At 38.9% G+C, this 20251-nt stretch overlaps 5 protein-coding genes across 5 annotated transcripts; 1 reads left to right on the forward strand and 4 right to left on the reverse strand.

The window, feature by feature from the left end:
• Positions 1-1322: 1322 nt before the first annotated feature.
• LOC125189313 (uncharacterized) lies at positions 1323-2135 on the reverse strand. Its single transcript, XM_048086603.2, has one exon. The coding sequence runs from the start codon at positions 1928-1930 to the stop codon at positions 1424-1426; it is 507 nt and encodes a 168-aa protein (XP_047942560.1). The 5' UTR covers positions 1931-2135; the 3' UTR covers positions 1323-1423.
• A 2420-nt stretch (positions 2136-4555) lies between these two features.
• LOC125201251 (nudix hydrolase 15, mitochondrial) lies at positions 4556-6965 on the forward strand. Its single transcript, XM_048099289.2, has 5 exons — positions 4556-5024; positions 5270-5412; positions 5867-5986; positions 6081-6521; positions 6612-6965. The coding sequence occupies exons 1-4, from the start codon at positions 4571-4573 to the stop codon at positions 6303-6305; spliced, it is 942 nt and encodes a 313-aa protein (XP_047955246.1). The 5' UTR covers positions 4556-4570; the 3' UTR covers positions 6306-6521; positions 6612-6965.
• Positions 6966-7275: 310 nt separating this feature from the next.
• On the reverse strand, positions 7276-10295 carry LOC125201250 (sodium/calcium exchanger NCL-like). Its single transcript, XM_048099288.2, has 9 exons — positions 9812-10295; positions 9564-9737; positions 9292-9473; positions 9072-9211; positions 8705-8966; positions 8485-8636; positions 8141-8408; positions 7797-8057; positions 7276-7716 (listed from the first exon to the last, which is right to left on the reverse strand). Exons 1-9 carry the CDS (start codon positions 10152-10154, stop codon positions 7468-7470), a joined length of 2031 nt encoding a protein of 676 aa, XP_047955245.1. The 5' UTR covers positions 10155-10295; the 3' UTR covers positions 7276-7467.
• A 205-nt stretch (positions 10296-10500) lies between these two features.
• LOC125217508 (sodium/calcium exchanger NCL-like) lies at positions 10501-13771 on the reverse strand. The gene is made up of 9 exons (XM_048119027.2): positions 13374-13771; positions 12759-12956; positions 12500-12681; positions 12281-12420; positions 11949-12204; positions 11678-11829; positions 11336-11597; positions 10979-11233; positions 10501-10855 (listed from the first exon to the last, which is right to left on the reverse strand). Exons 1-9 carry the CDS (start codon positions 13738-13740, stop codon positions 10607-10609), a joined length of 2061 nt encoding a protein of 686 aa, XP_047974984.1. The 5' UTR covers positions 13741-13771; the 3' UTR covers positions 10501-10606.
• Positions 13772-15690: 1919 nt separating this feature from the next.
• LOC125189321 (sodium/calcium exchanger NCL2-like) lies at positions 15691-20117 on the reverse strand. Its single transcript, XM_089065206.1, has 5 exons — positions 19466-20117; positions 17912-18097; positions 17527-17827; positions 16468-17026; positions 15691-16184 (listed from the first exon to the last, which is right to left on the reverse strand). The coding sequence occupies exons 1-5, from the start codon at positions 19776-19778 to the stop codon at positions 15936-15938; spliced, it is 1608 nt and encodes a 535-aa protein (XP_088921332.1). The 5' UTR covers positions 19779-20117; the 3' UTR covers positions 15691-15935.
• Between the last annotated feature and the right edge of the window lie 134 nt (positions 20118-20251).

A 20251-nucleotide genomic window follows, 5' to 3' on the forward strand; every position in this document is an offset into this window, starting at 1 on the left:
TGAGTTGGGACGGAGGAAGTACTTTCTAACTAAGTTATTTTCCAAAATTCTTTTACTTCAAAGATTCAGTTAATTTGTCTAATGTTTTTTGCTCTTTGAGAGATGTATAGTATTTGTCAACATAATTACCAGTGGTGTTCGATTTGATGGATTAGATAAGATCAGGTCGCATCATTTGATTAGGGCTTGATACTTAATCTGGGGACATTGACACATGCAATTCATGGTCGTATCATTGTTCCAAGTAACAAGTACCACTAGTAAGTTTCCTTTTAATCAGTTCTGAATCAATTTATCACCATCTACATATAGTTTCCCAGCTCTTAACTAATTGTAGACAACAAATTGACAGGTGAGTAATTATGGGATCCTTTGAACTTTATAGTGGAAAATAGCACAGCTGTTAAAGATAAGTGGATAATTGATTGATTAAAATGCCTAAGGAGAATAAGAGGGTTTGGTTGTGTATAATAGTAGCTTTTGAGTACTACCTACTAAATGAAGCAAAATTATTGCATCAGTACTTAGTTGCACTTGTTAATAATTATGCCAGCTTACAATATCACATGGGAGTCATTGCCTGATTGCACTTTTTGCTATTTTCACACCCCTTTAGACCTCCAAAGTAAGGGCACCCGCAACGACGCCGAAAAATGGGCTAGACCTAAGGCGCGGCCGAGAAACGCCTATTATAGTGGAGCAATGTCGGCCGCAGACCATGGTTTGGACTTTGGACCTGTGCGGCCGACATTGCGGTCTAAGCTGCACACGAGCCTATCTTTCACCGCCCAATCAGGCAGCACGTTTGTGAGCGGGAGAGGGAAGAAAGAGTTTTTTTTATTTCTTTAATTTTTCCATTTATCCAATTTTGTTCATTTCTTTTCTTTAACTATTCATTTGTGCTAATTTAATTAAAAACGAATTTACTCATTTCTAATTAGGATTTTTATGTGATTTGTAATTTTTTTTATATTTCCATTATGAAATATATTTGTAATTATGTAGTAATTTTTTAATTTCAATTACATAATTTTTTTTTATTTCATAAATATCACCATTTAAAAGAAAATATAAAATTAGAGATTAATAAAATAAATAAAACCATAAACAGTGGAGTAGTATAAGTCTGGTCTAATTCGTGACCTATACATTGTAACTATTTAAGGTCTGACCCAAAAAACTGACATAACACCCACTATACTTGAACAGTTTTTTCTGTATAATTGGTGTATGACCATCTCCTTTCGGCTTTCTCTGTGTGTGTGAAGAGATCTATGATTTCATCATTGTTTCACAATTTTTTTCTCAAACATGAATGTATGTATTTGAAACAGAATTACTAAAAACCACCAATCAATCATGAAATCCTCCAAACACAGAATGATGTACATTAGCTAAGAAAAAGAAATTGAACAAACAATCCTTAATAATGCTGCAAGAACGAAGAAGACATGCTCAAAGCCGCCAGCTCATCGGCGGCGCGGAAATTCGTCAGCTCCTGGTCGGAAAATCCGAAGCCTTGAAACTGAGTGTAATAACTGGACTGAAGGGGTTCCCTCTCGGCATAGCCGCCGCAATTTGCATCGAATAACTCAAGAAAGAGCTGATCTTCGTTGGAGTGCTCCTCTTGGACGGCGGCGGCGGGGGGAGGGGCGGCGGCGAGAGCGTCGATGGCGGATTTGGCCTGCGCCATGAGCCAATCGATGGCCTTGCTGGGGCGGTCGCAGCCCAGCCGGTCCTGCAAGTCGTAGAAGAGAATGGCGGTTTTGGGGGAGAGGCGCACGCGGCGGTCGCGGGTGCCTCCCGTCGCTGTCGAGACTTTGCTGTGGCGGTCCTTTCGGCCGCCGGCTCGGACGAGGCGGCCTCGCTTTGTTGGCGAGGGATGGCTCTTGTTGGTATGATGAAATGTTGGTTCTCCCGTTTTGTCCATGTTTTTTTTTTGTGTAGGGGTGTGATTAAGTAAAGGGGAAGCCTATACTTATGCTAAAATATGGTATGAGAATATGTAGAGGGAGGGATTATGTACGGATCTAGAAAATAAAGCTCGCAGTATCAGAACTTGTCGACTAAAAGGTTTTCGTCCCAAAAATATGACATGGAATAATGCAGAGTCTAGGATCTAGGAAATGAAACTCGTGAGAGGTCAAAAGCGAGAAGAGAGAGTGAGTGTATGATGAATCTAGGAAACACAACTTGTAAGGTCAGATTCACCAACAGAAGAAGACCATCGTTAGAAAATAGACAAACGACTATATATGAGTTGTTAAGTTTCCAAAATTATGTTTTGTAGGCGGGTATGAGTATGACTTTCAAGTACTATATCTTATTGTGACTAGTGGCGGATCCCAACATACAATTTTGAATACGGAATAATCAATAGAAGTAAACGAACAAGGGATTATTCAAAAAATATTCAAAACAATGTTGTTTTACTTCGTTTTCGTCTTCTTCCAAAAACAATTTTGCCGAGCGATCGCAACGTTTTCGGCCAACCCTAAGATAACATTAAGCCCTCGGTGGCGATCTAGTGCGACTATGTCTATTAATTATACATTTCATGAACATTATAGATTTTGATAGGCTTCAAATTGAGCTTATGTTACTTTGACATTCAGTGTGATCATAGTATTTCCAGCTCGTCTCTATTCTTTATTACATCTTAGTATGCTTTGGCACAACCAAAATAGAAGGACTGAGATGAGGTCGATCGATCGAATTAACCTCCCACCCCCCTTTAATCTTTAATGAGTGGTCACTTGTAGATGAATAGTAGATGAGCAGTTGATGTAACTATTGTTTGAAATTTTTTGGCAGACATCTTTTTTTCACGTTAGACGGCTGAGCTTCATCTGTGGAGATGCAACAGTGCCTTGTTTTGTTGGAATTGCGACAACGCATCACTTTCCCATATTATCAGTTATTGTTTTTGGTGGAGTTGAGTTCAAAGGCAAATGCAATAATTATTGATTTGTGTTGTGATATAAGTTGTCAGTTGTGTTGGTACTGTTTTGGGTACTATGTACTGATGTGCATATTGTTTGTCTACAGCAACATGACATGCGCCCATGTGACTTTTTCTGCCTTTCTTCAAATTTAATGCTCAAATATTCAAAATAAAAATAAAAATTGTGGGTTCGGATTTTGAATAAGGTCATTGTTGCGCCGGAATGCAAATGCAATGCGGCGGTTGTCGTTTCTAATGGATGACGTATGAAGAAGGAAAGTAAATCCAACCCCGAAGGAATGGTATGAAGTTGTTACGCGATTGATACAGTGGTACTGGTAGCTCCAAAATTTGAATTTAGCGGAGTTGATTAGATGAATTGAATGGGATGTTCCTTACACATATACACACAAAAACATAGATTCATAGGATAAGATCATTCACATATTGTTTCCTATCATTTCGGAAGACAACGCTGTTGAAATAATGTTTATTTTCAATTTCATAATTTCAATTTCGATCCGTATATCCGAACGATTTGGGTAATTCCTGCTAACTAAAATTCTGCAAATTACGTATGCATTCTTAACACAAATCAAATCAAAATATCCCACTAATATCAAGGTATCTCATTCTATAATGATAGTAATCATAGTATGCAATGTTCTTTTCCCTTTAAAATTATATATTTACCCTAATAATTAATATGTAAAATGATGATAATAGGTTGGAAAGTATGTTTGGGTTTTAAAGGCAAATCCACCACCCAAAATAGAAAGTAAATAACCTCAATCGGGCCCCCACAAAGAGTAGGATTGGTTGATATTTGTACGGCCCATTATGGAAGGCCCGAAACGTGGGTGAAATAAAAAATTCGTCACACCTTCCATAGTCCATACTACAAGCTTGGAAATCCTCAATTCTAATTGATAATAGACTAAAAAAACACTTTTTCTCCCTTAGAACTAGCAAAAAGAGATCGATACGATAGTCAGTTCCCCATTTATATCCATACTTATGCCGACGGAATAATTGTCTATAAGATAAAAAAAAAAATTATTCAATTTTTTACTTCAATAAAAGAAGGTTGATAACACACCTTCTCACGAAAGCAATAATAATTCTCATCTCAATTCGTTTGAATAATGCTTTGTCATCCACCTTAAATCTCTATTTAAGACGCTCCATCCAATAGAGAACAAACTATCAATTCAAAGATACGGTTCCCGACATACATGCACAGAGGACCGAAACGCACTAGAGGGCAGGTGTCGTGGAGTGCCTCTCCATCACGCGAAGGCCTTCACAGACACTATTTATTACTCCATCTGATCCTCATTAAGTGTCTTATATTTGACATTTTAAAGAAAAATGAGTAGAAAAAATTATTGAAACACGAGATCCACTTATTATAAATTATAAAAGTGAAATGGAACATTTGTTGTTCATAGACATTTAGTTGGGACATGGAGGGAGTACTATATTACTACAAATTTTCAGTCAATTAATTATACTATAAATATTCGTAAAATTTACAGCTTAGTAAAATTTTCTTTTTATTTGAGTATTTTTTTGTTTCTCTCTTTTTTCGATTAAAAGTACTAGGATTTATTACATTATTGATGAATGGAAAAATCGTTGGGACGGCCATTAATGCAGCAAGCACACATGCTTCCACTCCTCAGAAGAACCTCCTCACTTCTTCCCTCAATCTTCTCATCCCTAACCCCTCATTCCTCCTCTCCACTCCCACTCTCTCTCTCTAAACTCATCATCATGGAAATCCCCAATTCGGGGCTTTCCGGGAGGCTCGTGGTTTTGGCCCAACAGCTGCGCCTCTACAAGCCCCCGCCGACATCGGATGATGACGATGAGGAGGAGCAGAGGATGGAGGAGAGCGCAGAGAAAGTCGTTGCGAAGGTGGGATTCCCGGAATCCGCTACTTCGGCGGCGCAAGTGCGGACTGCCGAGCGCTTCAGCCCGAAAAGGGCGGCGGTTCTGATCTGCCTCTTCGAAGGGGATGGTGGCGAGCTTAGGGTTATTCTCACTAAGCGATCGTCGCAGCTCTCGACTCATTCTGGTTCGTTTCATCACGCCTTCACTTAATTTGAGCTGAATTCAAGTGTTTTTTCTGCAATTGAGAGCTTGATCGTGGTGAATTTGGTAGAAAGGTTAGATCTTTTAGGGCATTGTGTAGAAATTAGGGTTTCTGATGGTATTTGCCTCTTTGATTGAGAAATCTGGGATAAATTTGTATTGTTGACCTTAAACTACATGATGATTTTCCTGCGTTTGCTGGATTTTGACTGAGGTGTTTGGAGACAGGTGAAGTGTCGTTGCCGGGAGGGAAAGCGGAGGAGGCGGATGCCAATGATGCCGAGACAGCAACGAGGGAAGCGAAAGAGGAGATAGGGCTGGATCCTTCGCTTGTTAATGTGGTTACTTGCCTCGAACCATTCTTATCGAAGGTATACGTGCTTGTCCTCTCATGGAAACTCGGAGTGCCGAATCGTATACTTGAATATATTGGTGATTTTGTTTTGATCTGTTGATTATGTTCGAACTGGTTTTCATGTAAAGCCCATTTGATTGCTGCTATATACTACTTATCATCGATATAACAGTTTATAAGCAAGAATGTGGTTTTATTTCACAGCCTTTAGATATCTATGCTGTTGATTACACCCTCAAAGAAAATCGTTGTGTAGAACTAATGTCTTTTCTTTCACGTTATGTTTTGTGTTTATTAATGAATGATGGTCGATTATGGTGTTTTGAGGTGTGTGACCAACGGCCATGCTTCTGTAAGAGGTTGTACATAAGTGTAGCATCTTGCTAATTAGATTGTTTTGTGGATTATTCCACAAAGTAGTAAGTAGACTGAGAACAGCTTCAATTATTAACCCGGTAGTATGAATGCAGCACCTCCTCAGGGTGATTCCTGTTATCGGCATACTTTCCAACAAGAAAGACTTTAATCCTTCCCCAAATGCCGCTGAAGTAGAAGCTGTTTTCGATGCTCCCTTGGAAATGTTCCTCAAGGTATTGTCTCAAGTTCTATTTTTTCCCTTTCTTTTCATCCACAGTTTTTAGCTATTCCAGCTGCTGTACACTTGATAGCAAATCGCAATCCCAGGATGAGAATAGAAGATGTGAAGAACGAGTGTGGATGGGCGACAAGTATCTGATCCACTATTTTGATTATGAAATAGACAACAAGAAGTATGTCATTTGGGGTTTAACTGCCGGAATTTTGATTAGGGCAGCTTCGATCGTGTATCAGAAGCCGCCTGCTTTTACAGAGCAAAACCCCAAATTCAAAGTTCCAAGTGGTGTGCTGAAAGACACTACCTTGCCTTAAGATAGCCAGATATGTTCATAACTTCATATACTACCCCCTGTTGTGAAAAAGCAATCTAGATTCGATTCACAAACATTTCCTAATCGGTATTCTAATTGCTCAAATAATCCTATTTCATCATCCTAATAATAAACCTGAGACGGGCCAGACTTTTGATCAACGCTAGCACAGGATAAATAAGTTTGGGAGCATACTTACCAGAATGCTTCTGATAAGGTATGTGTTCTTTGATCTCATTATCATCTTCATCCCCCCCCCCCCAGCTTTAGTCTCTGCGATATTTTCTCATCGGCTCACCCTATGCAGAACCTATTCAATTGTGTGAACATGATGGATCTTTGTAGAGTGGCAATGGTTTTAGCTGCTGAGAAGTCGATTGGAACTATGAGGTTTGCCGTTTGCACCACTATACAAATCAGCTGATCACAGTACTGTTGTTGAATTTGATGAACTCAGTACTTCTTACATTGATGTTAGAAGTTGAGAAATGATTAGTTCTAGGTGCTGGGGTGGGACGACTAGTTAAAAACATCCATTTGTTAGCAAAGCTCAAATTTGATGACAAAGGTATGCTTTGTTGTATTTGTGGACCCAAAACTGCTTAATTCGCGTAAAGTAAGCTGCTATCGAAGTTATGTTATGAAGCACGTTTCTTGATTATTCGCAACTTTATACGTCGTTTGGATCTCGTAATCACATTTTGCACCATTGGAAATCCACAACTTGTTGGATTCACTCATATTAAGTTGTGGAGTAGTTGTCATTGAAATTTCACTTGTACCTTAAATTTCGACCATTACAGTTGTGCTACTTTCAGTTTTAGGACACTTTGCTCTAACTATTACAACTGAAAGAAGGAACAAAACAAATGAAATTGAAAATACAACAAAACAAATAAAACTAAATGCAAGTCCGGGGCAAGGAATCCCTCGTTCCTCTAGATGAATTATGTTAAAGCAGGAAACCGTGATGAACTTTATGGTTCCGAAAACCGAGCAAACATCGTGACACCTCATAATAAACTTGGCGATTAAGGCGAACCCAAAGGCCTCCTCGAATACAAAACTAGTTAATTCAACATTCAACATTCTTGACATATTATAGCATGCCATAAAACTAGCAACCTTCAATTCACACAGCAAAGTGAAAGTGAAAGAAAACATCAGTTCAAGCTATAGGAAATCTGAACAAAATAAAACAATCCCAAAGAGAAAGGATAAAGGAGGAATGCTAGGATGCACGTCCACAGTTGGTAAGTCGTGCGAAAGAACGCGAGACAGCCCATCGTCCCACACACCACCAAAATAACCAGCGCTTCTGCTGTGAAATCCCATCTCAATTCTTTCGCGTATACAATCGCCAACAACGTCGTCAATCCAACCATGTTGTTCATTATCACCCCACCATATATCTGCCACTCAAGAAAACAATCATCTATTAGCACGATGTGTGTGTTTGTGCAGAGACAGAGACGGAGAGAGAGAAGGAAACCTCGGAGAATGTCCAAGAAGCAGTTTCTTCACTCTTCTTGCTGGCTGGGAGGATTGCTGCTACTGCAGATCGAGCATTCATGGCCAGTGGCACAACGACAAAGGAGATGACGAAGGATGGGAATCCCATCACGTTCGACAGCTGTAGAATGTTATTGGTCAGAGGCTTTCCCAGGAAGGTTAACATACCAATCCCTAACAACACTTGAAATACTGATCTGAAGAAATCGCGTTTCCCGTATTCTGCTCCTTTCCACACCTCCTGTAAATTTCAACAACACATTCTTTTCAGATGGAAATGCATGATCAAAATATTTCCTAATCCTTAATATGAACACTACTTGCCCTGTCAAAATCTTGAATAATCTTCGTCCCATCGATTTGGGAAGTATGTGCAGCTCGAATGGCCTTATCCAGATACTTGGTCATTCCATTCACAAACTCTGGCTCATCAATTGAATCGTTGTGATTCTGATCAAACTCTCGAAAGGTCTCGCGTAACACGTCGTCCTCGTTCAGTTTGTAGGATTGGAACTTGACTCTTATTATAAGCTGCTTCAGCTCAGCTTCTGATATTGACTTGTTTCCATCAGTGTCAAATTCCTTGAACAGTCTGCCATGATCGAGACGGTTTAGTAAATTTTAGACCCGAAAAGGGAGAAAAGAAGTTGAAAGAAGTCGAAGTTTACTCCTTAATACGATTGATATTTGGCTTCCCGTTCTCTGTGATGAGTGATTCGGATCTGAGTAGCTGGCCTTCAGCATGCTTCAAAATCTTTGACATTATTCTGTCCATCGTCTGCCCTCGGTTTTCTCTCTTCTCTCGGAATAGGTTTAGGACCTACAGCGAAACCCGAAACAATCAAATCCAGACAAGTATTGACCAACAAAATTTGGAGAATTAGTTACCTGTGTACCCATATTTTTGGGAAAGAAATCACTGCTAGAAGTAGATTTGTCGGCTTCCATAGCCCATAGCTCGAATCCTTTGATGAACTCTGCCTCGGTGATCTGGTCATCATCGTTCTTGTCGAAAAAATCCATGACTTTGTTAACTGCATCGTTTTTCTCAGTGATCGTCTTCTCATCACTAAAGATGCTGCTCACCAGTCTCCTCAATTCTTTCACTGCAACGACTTTGTCAGCATCGTTGTCTGTTGCATCAAATAATCTGTCCAAGGATAACCGCATTAGTTGGTAAGACGCTTTCCCTCCAACCAGTAAGTCAGAGGTTCGAGTCATCTCAAACATCATTATTGATCCTCTTTAGCCTCACCCTTTGATGAGATCGGCGTTGAGTTTGCCGTCTGGATTCACAAGCTGTCCTAACCGTTTCACGTGCTGCAGAAATCCGGTCCGGACAATATCAAACTCGGAGTACTTCAAGCTTCTTTCCTGCATCCAAGGATCCCAAATCTGTAGAAACAAGCAAGGATTTAGTCACAACTCACAAAAACACGAAGCCTTGTATCGCGATTAGCTCTCAGTTAATCAACCTGGTAGGCGGAATACGACAGGAGAGATAAGGATGCGATAACAAAAGCTATCAACGTTACGACACGCTCTCCAGACAAGCTATCGATGACAAAAACCAGCTGCAGCACGACGTAAGGGATCAAGGACAGCAGCATAATCCCAGCTGTGTAACTAGTCCTTTTATCGATCTTCACACCAGTATCTGCAGCAAGGGAGAAATTTAAAACACATAAATTTTCTCAGCTAACGAGTCGAGAATAATCATTAACTGCGAGTTTGTGAAGTGCGGAACCTTTCAAGATCTTTGACGAAGAAGAATTCTGTGTCGTCTTCAAGTCAATCTTGCCATATATCATACACACACCCCACTGGATTGTAAGACTGAAGACTGTGATTCCAGCGTAAATGCTGACACCGACTGCAACCTGCGATTGGGCACCCTCCTTGCTGCTGAAAATCCCGGATACTACATGAAAAACTCAAAATCAACACGCCACAAAATGAAGGAAAGTCCAAAAACCAAAGTGATGGAGTGCTTACAGATCATTAGCATCATAGAAGGAAGCACCATTAGGATTCGGAAGATAATGCCACCAAACTTTCCAGCTCCGGTGATATGCAAGAGCATCTCGCTCCCGCTGCTTATAAGCCTCCCTCCGACCACCAGAAGTACCTGGTACACCACTATGAGGAAAATGTAACCGGCAGCGTTTTCTGCACAGGGCAGGAAGCCATACTGGTGGCTGCAACTTCCTACTGATTCTTGCTTCTCGATTCCGTCTGATATCAGCTCATTCTCAGAGGTGGACAGCTCCAGAATTCGGCCTTCGGCTATGCTGGCCAGTAAGATGAGCAATATCAAGCATTTCGGGACTGAAGCCATTGGCGATCAACCAAGTTAGTTCGAGGAAATGTGAATCCTTGAATGTTTTGCCTTATTTTTGTCTGATTTGAGTAACTTTATGCATTATTTAACGTTCTACTTTTTGTTTTTTAATATGCAAGCACAAACAAGATCCAGCAGAGAAGCCAATGGCTGCCTCTGAGTTGAATTCCTTTATGCATTACTATACTTCTTAAATGAATGATTTGTTAGCTCAGGTATTTTATTGCCCACTTGATAGGGGAAGATGTTTTTTTTATTGAAGCACTTGGAAAACAAGAAACTTTATGCCCTTTTCGGTGTAGAAACGAGCAGCCTAACACTGTTGTCTTCATTGTCGTCATCATCACTCAAAAGTTTCTTTTATTTCTCATATATAAATAAAGCAACATTTTACAATAGAAAGCATGCTTTCAGTATACAAACAGTAACAATGTACACATATAGATTTGCTAATTCCAACTAAGGAAAACTTGGCAAAAATAAAACAATCCCAATGAAAGAGGATAGAGGAGTAACACTGGTATGCATGTCCAAAGATGGTAAGTTTTCTTCAAGAACGCATGCGTTCCGACAATGGCGCACACCATCATTATTGTCAGCACTTCTGCTGAGAAATCCCATGTCAACTCTTTTGCATACACGATTGCCAGTAGTGTTGTTAGTCCCGATATGTTGTTCATTATCACTCCACCGTATATCTGTTACATAAACAAACACAATTGTGTTAGACTACACTATTCTTGTTAAATTCGTGATTACTTGTGCGTTTATTCCTTAACTTAACATCACATTTTCGAGAGTAATGAGAGGGAGAGAGAGACCTCAGAAAATGTCAAAGATGACTTTCTCTGTCTTGCGGATGGGAGGAGTGCCATCAGTGCGACCCTGCCATTCATGGCTAATGGAACGACGACAAAGGAGACGACGAAGGAGGGGAAGTTCATTGCATTTGATAACTCCATAATGGTACCCATCAGAGGTCCTGCCAAGAAGGTAAGCATACCTATCCCGAGTATCACTTGAAGAAGAGATTTCAACACAGCATCAACGCCATAGTCTTCTTCATTCCACACAATCTGCAAGTTTAAGATCATAAATATAAAGATTGTGAAACCCCATTTTCTTGATTGAGATAAAAATGAGATGGACATCTTGAATGAAACAAAGCGAGTAATAACCTTCTCAAATTCTTCAAGAGCTCGAGTCTTTTGTGAAGAACCAACGGCTTTCATGGCCTTGTCTAGATAGTCTTGCACTCCCTTCATGAACTCTTTCTCATCAATTGCTTCGTTCCCGTCTTGATCAAAGCATTTAAACATCTCCTTTACCACATCTTCGTCTTTCATTTGATACGTTCCGAATTTCACTCTGCCTATCAGTTGCTTTAGTTCTGTTGCTGTTAGAGTTCCGCTTTTGTCAGTGTCGAATTCCCTGAACAGACTGCCGGAATAGAAATGGTATAAGTATTATGCTATACGATGAATCGGTCAAGAGTTGGGACTTAAATAGGAGAGGTTTACCACTTAATGCGCTCAACGTTTGGCTCTCCGTTATCTGCTATGAGTGCTTCAGACTTCAACAGCTGCCCTTCGGCTTGCTTCAAAACCTTCGCCATAATTCTGTCAATGTCGGAGGAATTGTTTTCGTTCTTCTCTTTCAGCAGCTGAGTGGCCTGAAAATATCCAAACCAACTGTAAGTCGTAAAGATTCTTAATCATAATAAACAACTGATAGATAAATGCAGAACAATAATTAAACCTCAATCAACATTTTGATGAAAAGGCTGCTTACCTTTTGCAACATTTCTGTTGCATTGAAATCATCACTAGAAGATTTGGCTTCATGAATCCATTGTATGAATCCGTTGACGAATTCTTCTTCTGTGATTCTCTTATCCTTGTTCCTGTCGAGCTTATTCAGGACGCCGTTCATGGCTTCAGTTTGATTAACATCCGCCTTACCAGCCTTGAAGACATTGCGCACCATTTTTTCTAATTCGTCCACCGCTATGCATTGATCATCGTCTTTATCTTCTTTATCGAAGAAACTGCACAAATACGAATTGTTGGCAAATGAAACAAAAAAAATGATCAGAGCAGGTCACCGACTGTGAGGCATATTACCTTCTGATTAGAGCAGTGTTGGGTGTTCCGTCTTCGTTCACAAGCTTCCCGAGCTGTTCCACGTGCTGTATTAAACCTCTCTCCACGCTATCAATTTTCGAATAATCTAAACTTCTTTGCTGCATCCATGGATTCTTTATCTGAATAGCCAAGAAAGATTACAACCCGGACATGTTTAACACAATCAAGAACATAAACGTGAGCTATCGATGAATCAACCTGATAAGCGAAATACGAAAACAGAGACAAGGACGATACGACAAGAGCTATCAGAGTTATGATACGCTTCGCAAAGAAGGTGTCGAAGGTGTAAACGAGCTGAAGAACGACGTAAGGAATCAAAGATAAGAGCATAATCTTAGCAGTTCTGCACGTATCGTCGTCAACATCAACACCGTTCTCTGCAGCCAACACAACAGCATTGTCAACGAAAAGCTTCACTTTTATCTGTGATTTTGTATTTATTCGTATACCGAACCTATCAAGTTCCTGAGCTTTATTTTCGACAGAAAACCATGTTGTTGCTCGTCTGCGTCTTTCTTCAGTGACTTGCTAGCAGATAACATGGTCATAAACCACTGAACCGTGAGGCTGAAGACGGTGATTCCGGCATATATGCCTATGACACCGGACACTTGCGATTGAGCGTCCCTTTTCTCGCCCAAAACTGCGGATACTGTTGGCAAATGAAACAAACAAATATGGAATATCAGAACTGAAACCACTGTGTAAGTCTGGTGAGCTATTCCACTTATCACTGATTAGTTTTAAGATGGAACCCTCGCAAACTTCTATATTATTATAATATAGAAGTTTGATGAGCTATTCCACTTATCACTAATTTGTTTTAAGATGGAACCCTCGCAAACTCCTATATTACTGTTGGCAAATGAAACAAACAAATATGAAATATCATAACTGAAACCACTATATAAGTTTGAAGATCATAACTGAAACCACTATATAAGTTTGAAGAGTTATTCCACTTTATTACTGATTAGTTTTAAGATGGAACCTCGCAAACTTCTACTATTACTACTATAGTACTATCAGACTGTGGGCTGAAACTTTAACTGACGAAAAAAATTCTTACTGATCATGAACGTCATCGACGGCAGAGCTCTGAGGATACGGAATATAATACCCCCGATTCTAGGGCCGGTGACGAATAAGAAGACTTGGCTTCCGCTGGCGATGAGCTTGTCTCCGACGATGAGGAGCACTTGGTACACCACTATGAGGAAAATGTAGCCGGCGGCATTTTCCGCGCACGGCAGGAAACCGTACTGGTGCCTGCAGCCGCTCAGATTCGTCGTGGTCGCAGCAGACCACGACGAATCTGGTTCACTGATTCCATCTGAGATCAGGTGATCGTCGGAGGAATCCAGACTGAGAATCCGGGCATCGGCTGTGCTGATCAGTAGGAGAATAAGAATCGTGTAATGAGTAAAGACAGCCATTTTTGGTCAACCACCTGAAACCAGAGGCTGCTTAAATGGATTGAACTAATCAAGATTAAATAGGTGGGGATATATATAATAGTAAGACATTTATGATTAAAGCTAGAGTCATGTGATTATTGAAAAATGCTCACGTCAAAATCATTACATCACTATATATATTTTAACTCAACTATGGGGTAATAAAACCATATTTTAACATGTGCAAGTATTCAGCTAGGTAGAAGCACATGCATGACAGAGGATTTATATATTTAAAATTAAAACAATACAGTACTATATTAATTGAATGGAATCTAATTCAAGTGGAATTTTTCTATATGATTTAGAAAAGTACGAGAAAAAACTGTGTAAATGTCAACGTCAACTCCTAGGTACGTTTTAAGTAATTAATTTAGCGCGATACAGGCATAATATAATTTGAAATCTCAATACAATAATTTGCAAAAGTTTTTTTTATTGTAGTAGATGTTTTTATGCAACAATTTACTCAAAATACTTAAAATTCGACAATGTTGTATAAATAATAGGCTTATGGCCATCAGTGGTTTGTGTATACTTTTATCTTGTTGTACAAGCTAGTGATGTTGCTCGTTACAAAATTAACGATTTAAATTCCAGGAAAATTAGAACTGTAACTGGCCGAACAAGTAAATTGACTGTGATGGTTTTTTAACCAACAATCGGCAATTTCGGTTCAAAATCAGCGATTTTGGGATGGCTTTGGACTTTTTTACCATTTTTTTTTTTTTCAGTTTTCTTGGTTTTGGGCCAAAATCATTAGTTAACCGTCGGTTGCAAAGTATAAAACTTCAAAATTGAATCTGACTAACAAGTGGTTTCAGTTTAATCATGAATTATTGGTGACTTTTAATTAGTTACGCCATAAACTTATTAATCAAATTAGGGATGTCATTTTCTACATTTTTGGGATGGAATATGATATATATTAGGATTTGTTACTAGGTACTCCTTCCGTCCCACAAAAGATGTCATTCTTTCCTTTTTAGTCTGTCCCACAAAAAATGTCACATTTCCCTTTTCGAAAAAAATTCTGTCTCACATTAATATAAAAATTATATTTTCTCTCTCTATTTAACACACAAAACAAAACCTCCTAAAATCATGTGCCGTCCCACAAGTATAACATCTTTTGTAGGACGGAGGGAGTAACTAAGACGGAGTGTATCGATTTTTTCAACGCATTTAATATCAATTGGAGTAATAAATAGTACTATTATGCTTGATTTTCAAAAAATAAGCTAATTGTCTCAAGCTTCAATTTTTAGTGATAAATGTTAATCATGATATATTGAATAGTAATGATTTTATTATTATAAAAATAGTAATAATGGGAACTGAAATATTGTGAAAAATTATCAAAACCAGATCCAAGGCATGTAAAATGAGGTCAATAGGGTTCTTAAAGTAGAAAAACACAAAATACAATAAATTTATATATCAGTGTTCAAATTAATGGTTCTGTTTAATTCTAGATTAATTAATCGTGTACGTTTACTTCGATTGGGGTGAAGCTTGACGATATAAATAATCACCCAGTTGCTTCAAATGGTAATTGTTTTTGTTTAATTATTTGAGTAGACGAAACAACATGTCCAAATTTATGACATATCTTTATTTCTCCAATCCCTTTCCGTTTTAATAATGTTTCGTGTTGGGTTCATATATATTGTCCGTTTATGTCTACTAGGAGTTGTATATTTATTGCTTAAAGTTTCTAACAACCATTATCAGTTACAAAAGAAAATATTATAATTGAGTTTTTAGTATTGTGAAAATTAAGAATGCAATAATATGTTGTTTGTGATTGATGATGATATTCAAAATAATCTATGTGAGTTTTAGAGAGCTTGCATAGAAAGATTATTAGTAGCATATAACTGATGTCAGCGAGACAACGATGAAGCACAAATTTAGTTGGTAACGAGGTGAAGTGCAACTTAATTGGTTTATACATTTCTCTTCCAATCAATAGATTGAAGGTTTGAGTAATCATAAGCGGAGAACCATTATTGATGCTTTTAAATAAGCATTGATGCTATCCAATGCATATCAAATATAGAATGTTTTCTACTTAGTGACACTAATAACATATTGCTACAATGAAGAAACAAAATATAAAAACTATTAAGTAAAATACACATCTCTTAAATATATCACTAGCCACAGCCTCCCTATGGCAATCCTAGAACATCAGTGAGTAGATAGGTCACCGCCAGAGTGACCGGATACAACAGCACGACGACATAGCCCAACCAGCGAGGGAACGAGGTCCGGAAGCCCGTGAGAGCTGCCATCCCCGCGTTCATCACGGTGACCACTAGAACCTCCACAAGCACATCTGAGGACAGATTCAGAGCATAAACCGGGGCGAGGAACACGATCAAGCTCACCACATTCCTCATATACACACCGCTGTAAAGCTGCACAACAAATCAAAATGAGAGATTCAGAACATGTACAATTTACAAAGTGAGGGTAGTTATACTATTCATGATGTTTCACCGCTGTTTCATGTTGGTACAAAAAGTTTGAAGTTTATATGAATAAGATAGTTTCATTTGCGTTTCATTTTAATACATTCTTGCCGCAGAGTGTATTAAAATAAAACACAAATAAAACTTTTGTGTCGTTTTAAGAAAACTTCAAACTTTTTGTACCAACAGGAAAACAACGGCAAACATTGTCTGAAGAAGTGGGACTTACTGCAGAGAGTGTCAAAGAAATGGAGTTCTGTGTTTTCCTCGGAGATGAAGTGAACGCTTGAACTGCGACTCGGTAGTTCGTGGCTAAGGGTATGGCGAAGTACGGGACGAAGAAATCAGGCAGATTCGCAGCTGTGGCGAATCCCACGACACTGGTGATCAGTGGCTCTGCAAAAGCCAACATCAATGCGATCCCGAGAATTATTAAGGAAAGAGCTTTTAGATAGTTCAGCCAAGTGGTTAGATCACTTTGGCCACTCCTTTCGTTCGTGCTGTCGCTGTCGCCCAACAAGCCCTGTTGTAATGGATCACTGTCTCTATTCTTTTTAATGCGGTCTAGCCTCTCTTTGGCTAGCTCGTCGAGTAATTTGGTCATCCCTTCGACGAATTCTTCCCTGTTGATACGTCCGTCTCCAGTGGTATCGAAGGACTCCAAGATGTTCTCGACGTCCCTGTCTGTGCTGAAGTCACCTTCATCCATCCTCACACCTAAGAGCAGAACTCGGAGTTCTGCTGCTGATACGGACGTGCTTCTGTCCTTGTCGATTTGGGAAAACAGGCTGCAAATGACACCAAGATGGAACTAATGAGTATTGGAAATGTTGTCAAATTTATGCATTCTCAAAGTATAAATGCTCCGTTTGTTACCATGGAATTGAAATTGTGTTGGATATGGAATTGAATTTAGAGTTTGTCGTGTATAGTGTGCGTATTGTGTAGTGTGTGTTGTATAGTACAACATATGTATTATGTGTTCAGTGTGTGTATTTGTGTGTACGTGCAGTGTGTGTTGTGTGCAGTGTGTGTATTGTGTGTGTATTTGCGCGTATTGTGTGTGAGTACGTGCAGTGTGTGTATTTGTGTGTGTGTGTGTGTGCAATGTGTGTTGTGTGTATTTGGGTGTATTGTGTGTGTGTACGTGCAGTGTATGTTGTGTGCAGCGTGTGTATTGTGTGCTACCAAATACGGGGCAATAGATTTGGAATTGAAAGCTCGATTTCCAAATCCGCACTCTCAATTCTATAGTACCAAATGGAAATGTTGACATTGACCTACTTACCGTTGTATTTTTGTAGCATCGGGACTGCCATTGCTGGATAAGAGCCTCAACAGCTTGTCCTTTGCATACTTACTCATCAAATACTCAAATCTACGGGCCTGAATCCAAGGCCGGAACGACTGGTACAAAATGAAGCCGAAAAGCAACATGACTGAGACAATGAGTGCAATGAGAAGAAACACTCTCTTCACTGATGACGAACTGAAAGCCTCTGCTACCAAAATAATGAGGAAAGGAATCAAGGGTATCAGCATTATCCGAGCAGTGTAGCTCGTCTCAACATCCGTTACAATGCCATAACCTGATTGAAAGAGAGACCAGTTTACCCATTAGATCATCATGAGAATAACATTTTAAGAGCTCAACAAGGTTGATCAAATGCCACCTTTTGGTGTGGTTTTCTGGCTTCCGGATTTGTCGATGGTGGGAGAAACGGAGCGATCGTAGCTAGCAAGGATAACGGAGATGCCCCATATCAGCGTGAGGGTCATGACCGTTGATCCGGCAACCAACCCCATTCCAAGTGTGGCCCTTTGTTGAGCAGCCTCTTTTGATCCTGATAGCACACTTGCTGATCCAAAAACAAACATATATTAGATATTTAGATTGTTTTCAAAAAAAATTTCTCTCATTTTTATGGTTCTTGTATATTCATCAAGATTATACTTTTAAGACTAAGTTAAACTTCAAACATCATTCAAGTCTAAAAGGGATTAATATTGTGAAATTAGTTTTTAAGCATTGTTGATAGTAATATAGAGTATATACATAAGCACTTAAATTCTAAGCACTTACATAGTATTTATCATTTCGTCTCTTTGTCATAGTTATATATTACAATTAAAATTTATGAATAAAACCAAAATTTATAGTTTTATTAAAATACTGGTAATTACTAATAATTGTATAATTGAAAAATACATGATTCAAATGAAATATATACATAATTTAAAAAAAGAAACTAAAATAATACCCGGGCATGAAATTAAATTTGGGTTTTGAAATTAATATTTTGAAATAATAAAATATTGCACGCCATGTGTCACACCGCTATTTGGCCGCTCGACCAGCGTGCTTAAGCACCGTGTGTTAGGGGATACATGAAGCGAGCTTATGTTTTTCCTTTTCCCTTAATACTCAAACCACAAGATGCTCTTAACTTAAGTAACATTAATAAAAAAGTAACTGCTACCATTTATTCATGTGGGGTACATATAAAAATTGGGTGTGTTTGGTGGAAAAAAAAAGAAGATGGTGACTTCGGCCTCTATACTACTAGTACTATTATTAAGCTCAATCAACAGCTTACACGTTGCTATTATAGTACTCCACTGTTAAATTAATGAAGAATATCAAATTAGCAACGATATTTTGTCAATTACTCGATGTCTGGACTATGGACTTTTTTGTGTTTGATGCTAGTGCAAGACAACCTGGCGACGTTTTACAATGACATAAACAGACACAAACTTAATGGCTAATACTAATATCTACACTTGACTATGAATAATCCCACACACTTTTGACTCGAGTTAAGTTATATCTCCATCTGAATTTTTATAGTAGCATTAAATAATATATCAATCTGCAACATATTAAACACCTTAAAAATTGTATCTCCATCTAAATCTTCATATTTAGACTGTTTATCAATTTATAACACACTAAATACTTGCATACTATGAATGTTCATCATTTTCCAACACTATCAACATTATACTACAACACAATTGCAAACAACAATAAGCTTGATGATTTTTCTTCATGATTTCCCGACAAATCCATCAAGAAAATTAAAGTGGCAACGAGATGTTATCTACATGTAAAGACTTTTTTGCGTTAGATAGTGGGAGTACTAGCTAGCTAGTGCAAGACAATCTAGCAAAATAATATTCTACACAAGCAATTTAGAAAGAAAAAAAAAAGAGAAGAGACTAACCAAGAACCATGATAATCTGTGGGATTGTGCCAAGAAACTGAAACACGCTTCCCCCAATGATGCCCGGTCCGGTAGTACGGAAAAAGAGGTCGGATCCCATCCCTACATACCGGCCGGCGAAGGTAAGGAGAATTTCAAACACGATGACCAGAAACAGCAGCCCCCACACGTTGCTGGAGCATGGCAAGAATCCATACGTGGGCTCGCACGTCTCGGTCGCGCCCAGGACCTCTCTAATCAGACGGCCATCGCCCACTCGCAGGCTCGCGAGAAGAAGCAACGCAGAAATAATTGTGGTCATATTCTTTGCCATAATAGTAAATAATATGAGCTGCAGACTTCCAACCAATTTGGATATATATCTAAGCAGACATTGACCTCATCAGCAAACTGTCAAACAAGACTTGTTGGTATGTGAGCAAGTGGTCTTAAGCCGCCGGGACATATGAGATGAGGTAACGTTTTTATTGGAGGGGAAGAGTAGAAGAAGATGCGTCGAAAAACTATGTTATAAACAGAGATGCAGCCAATATTTAACGAGTCAACTTGGCCTCCAACGTTGATTTTTGAATATTCAGCTAAGCGTGAAATTATATTATGATAGGCTGTGCTTGCTAGGCTATTTATGTCTAGACAAATTTCTACACGTTAGCATACAAATTTTGGCACATCAAGATGACGCCTTCCATATGGGTCGTCATCAATTGTCTCATTTGGGGTCGCCACGGCTCTTAAGAGATGTGAATCAAATCTGAATGGGATGAATTAATGAAATATATGACCCGT

This window comes from Salvia hispanica, chromosome 2 (genome assembly GCF_029641045.1).
Source record: "Salvia hispanica isolate PSC_SH4W2 chromosome 2, Shi_PSC_v1, whole genome shotgun sequence".
NCBI classification, from domain to species: Eukaryota; Viridiplantae; Streptophyta; class Magnoliopsida; order Lamiales; family Lamiaceae; genus Salvia; species Salvia hispanica.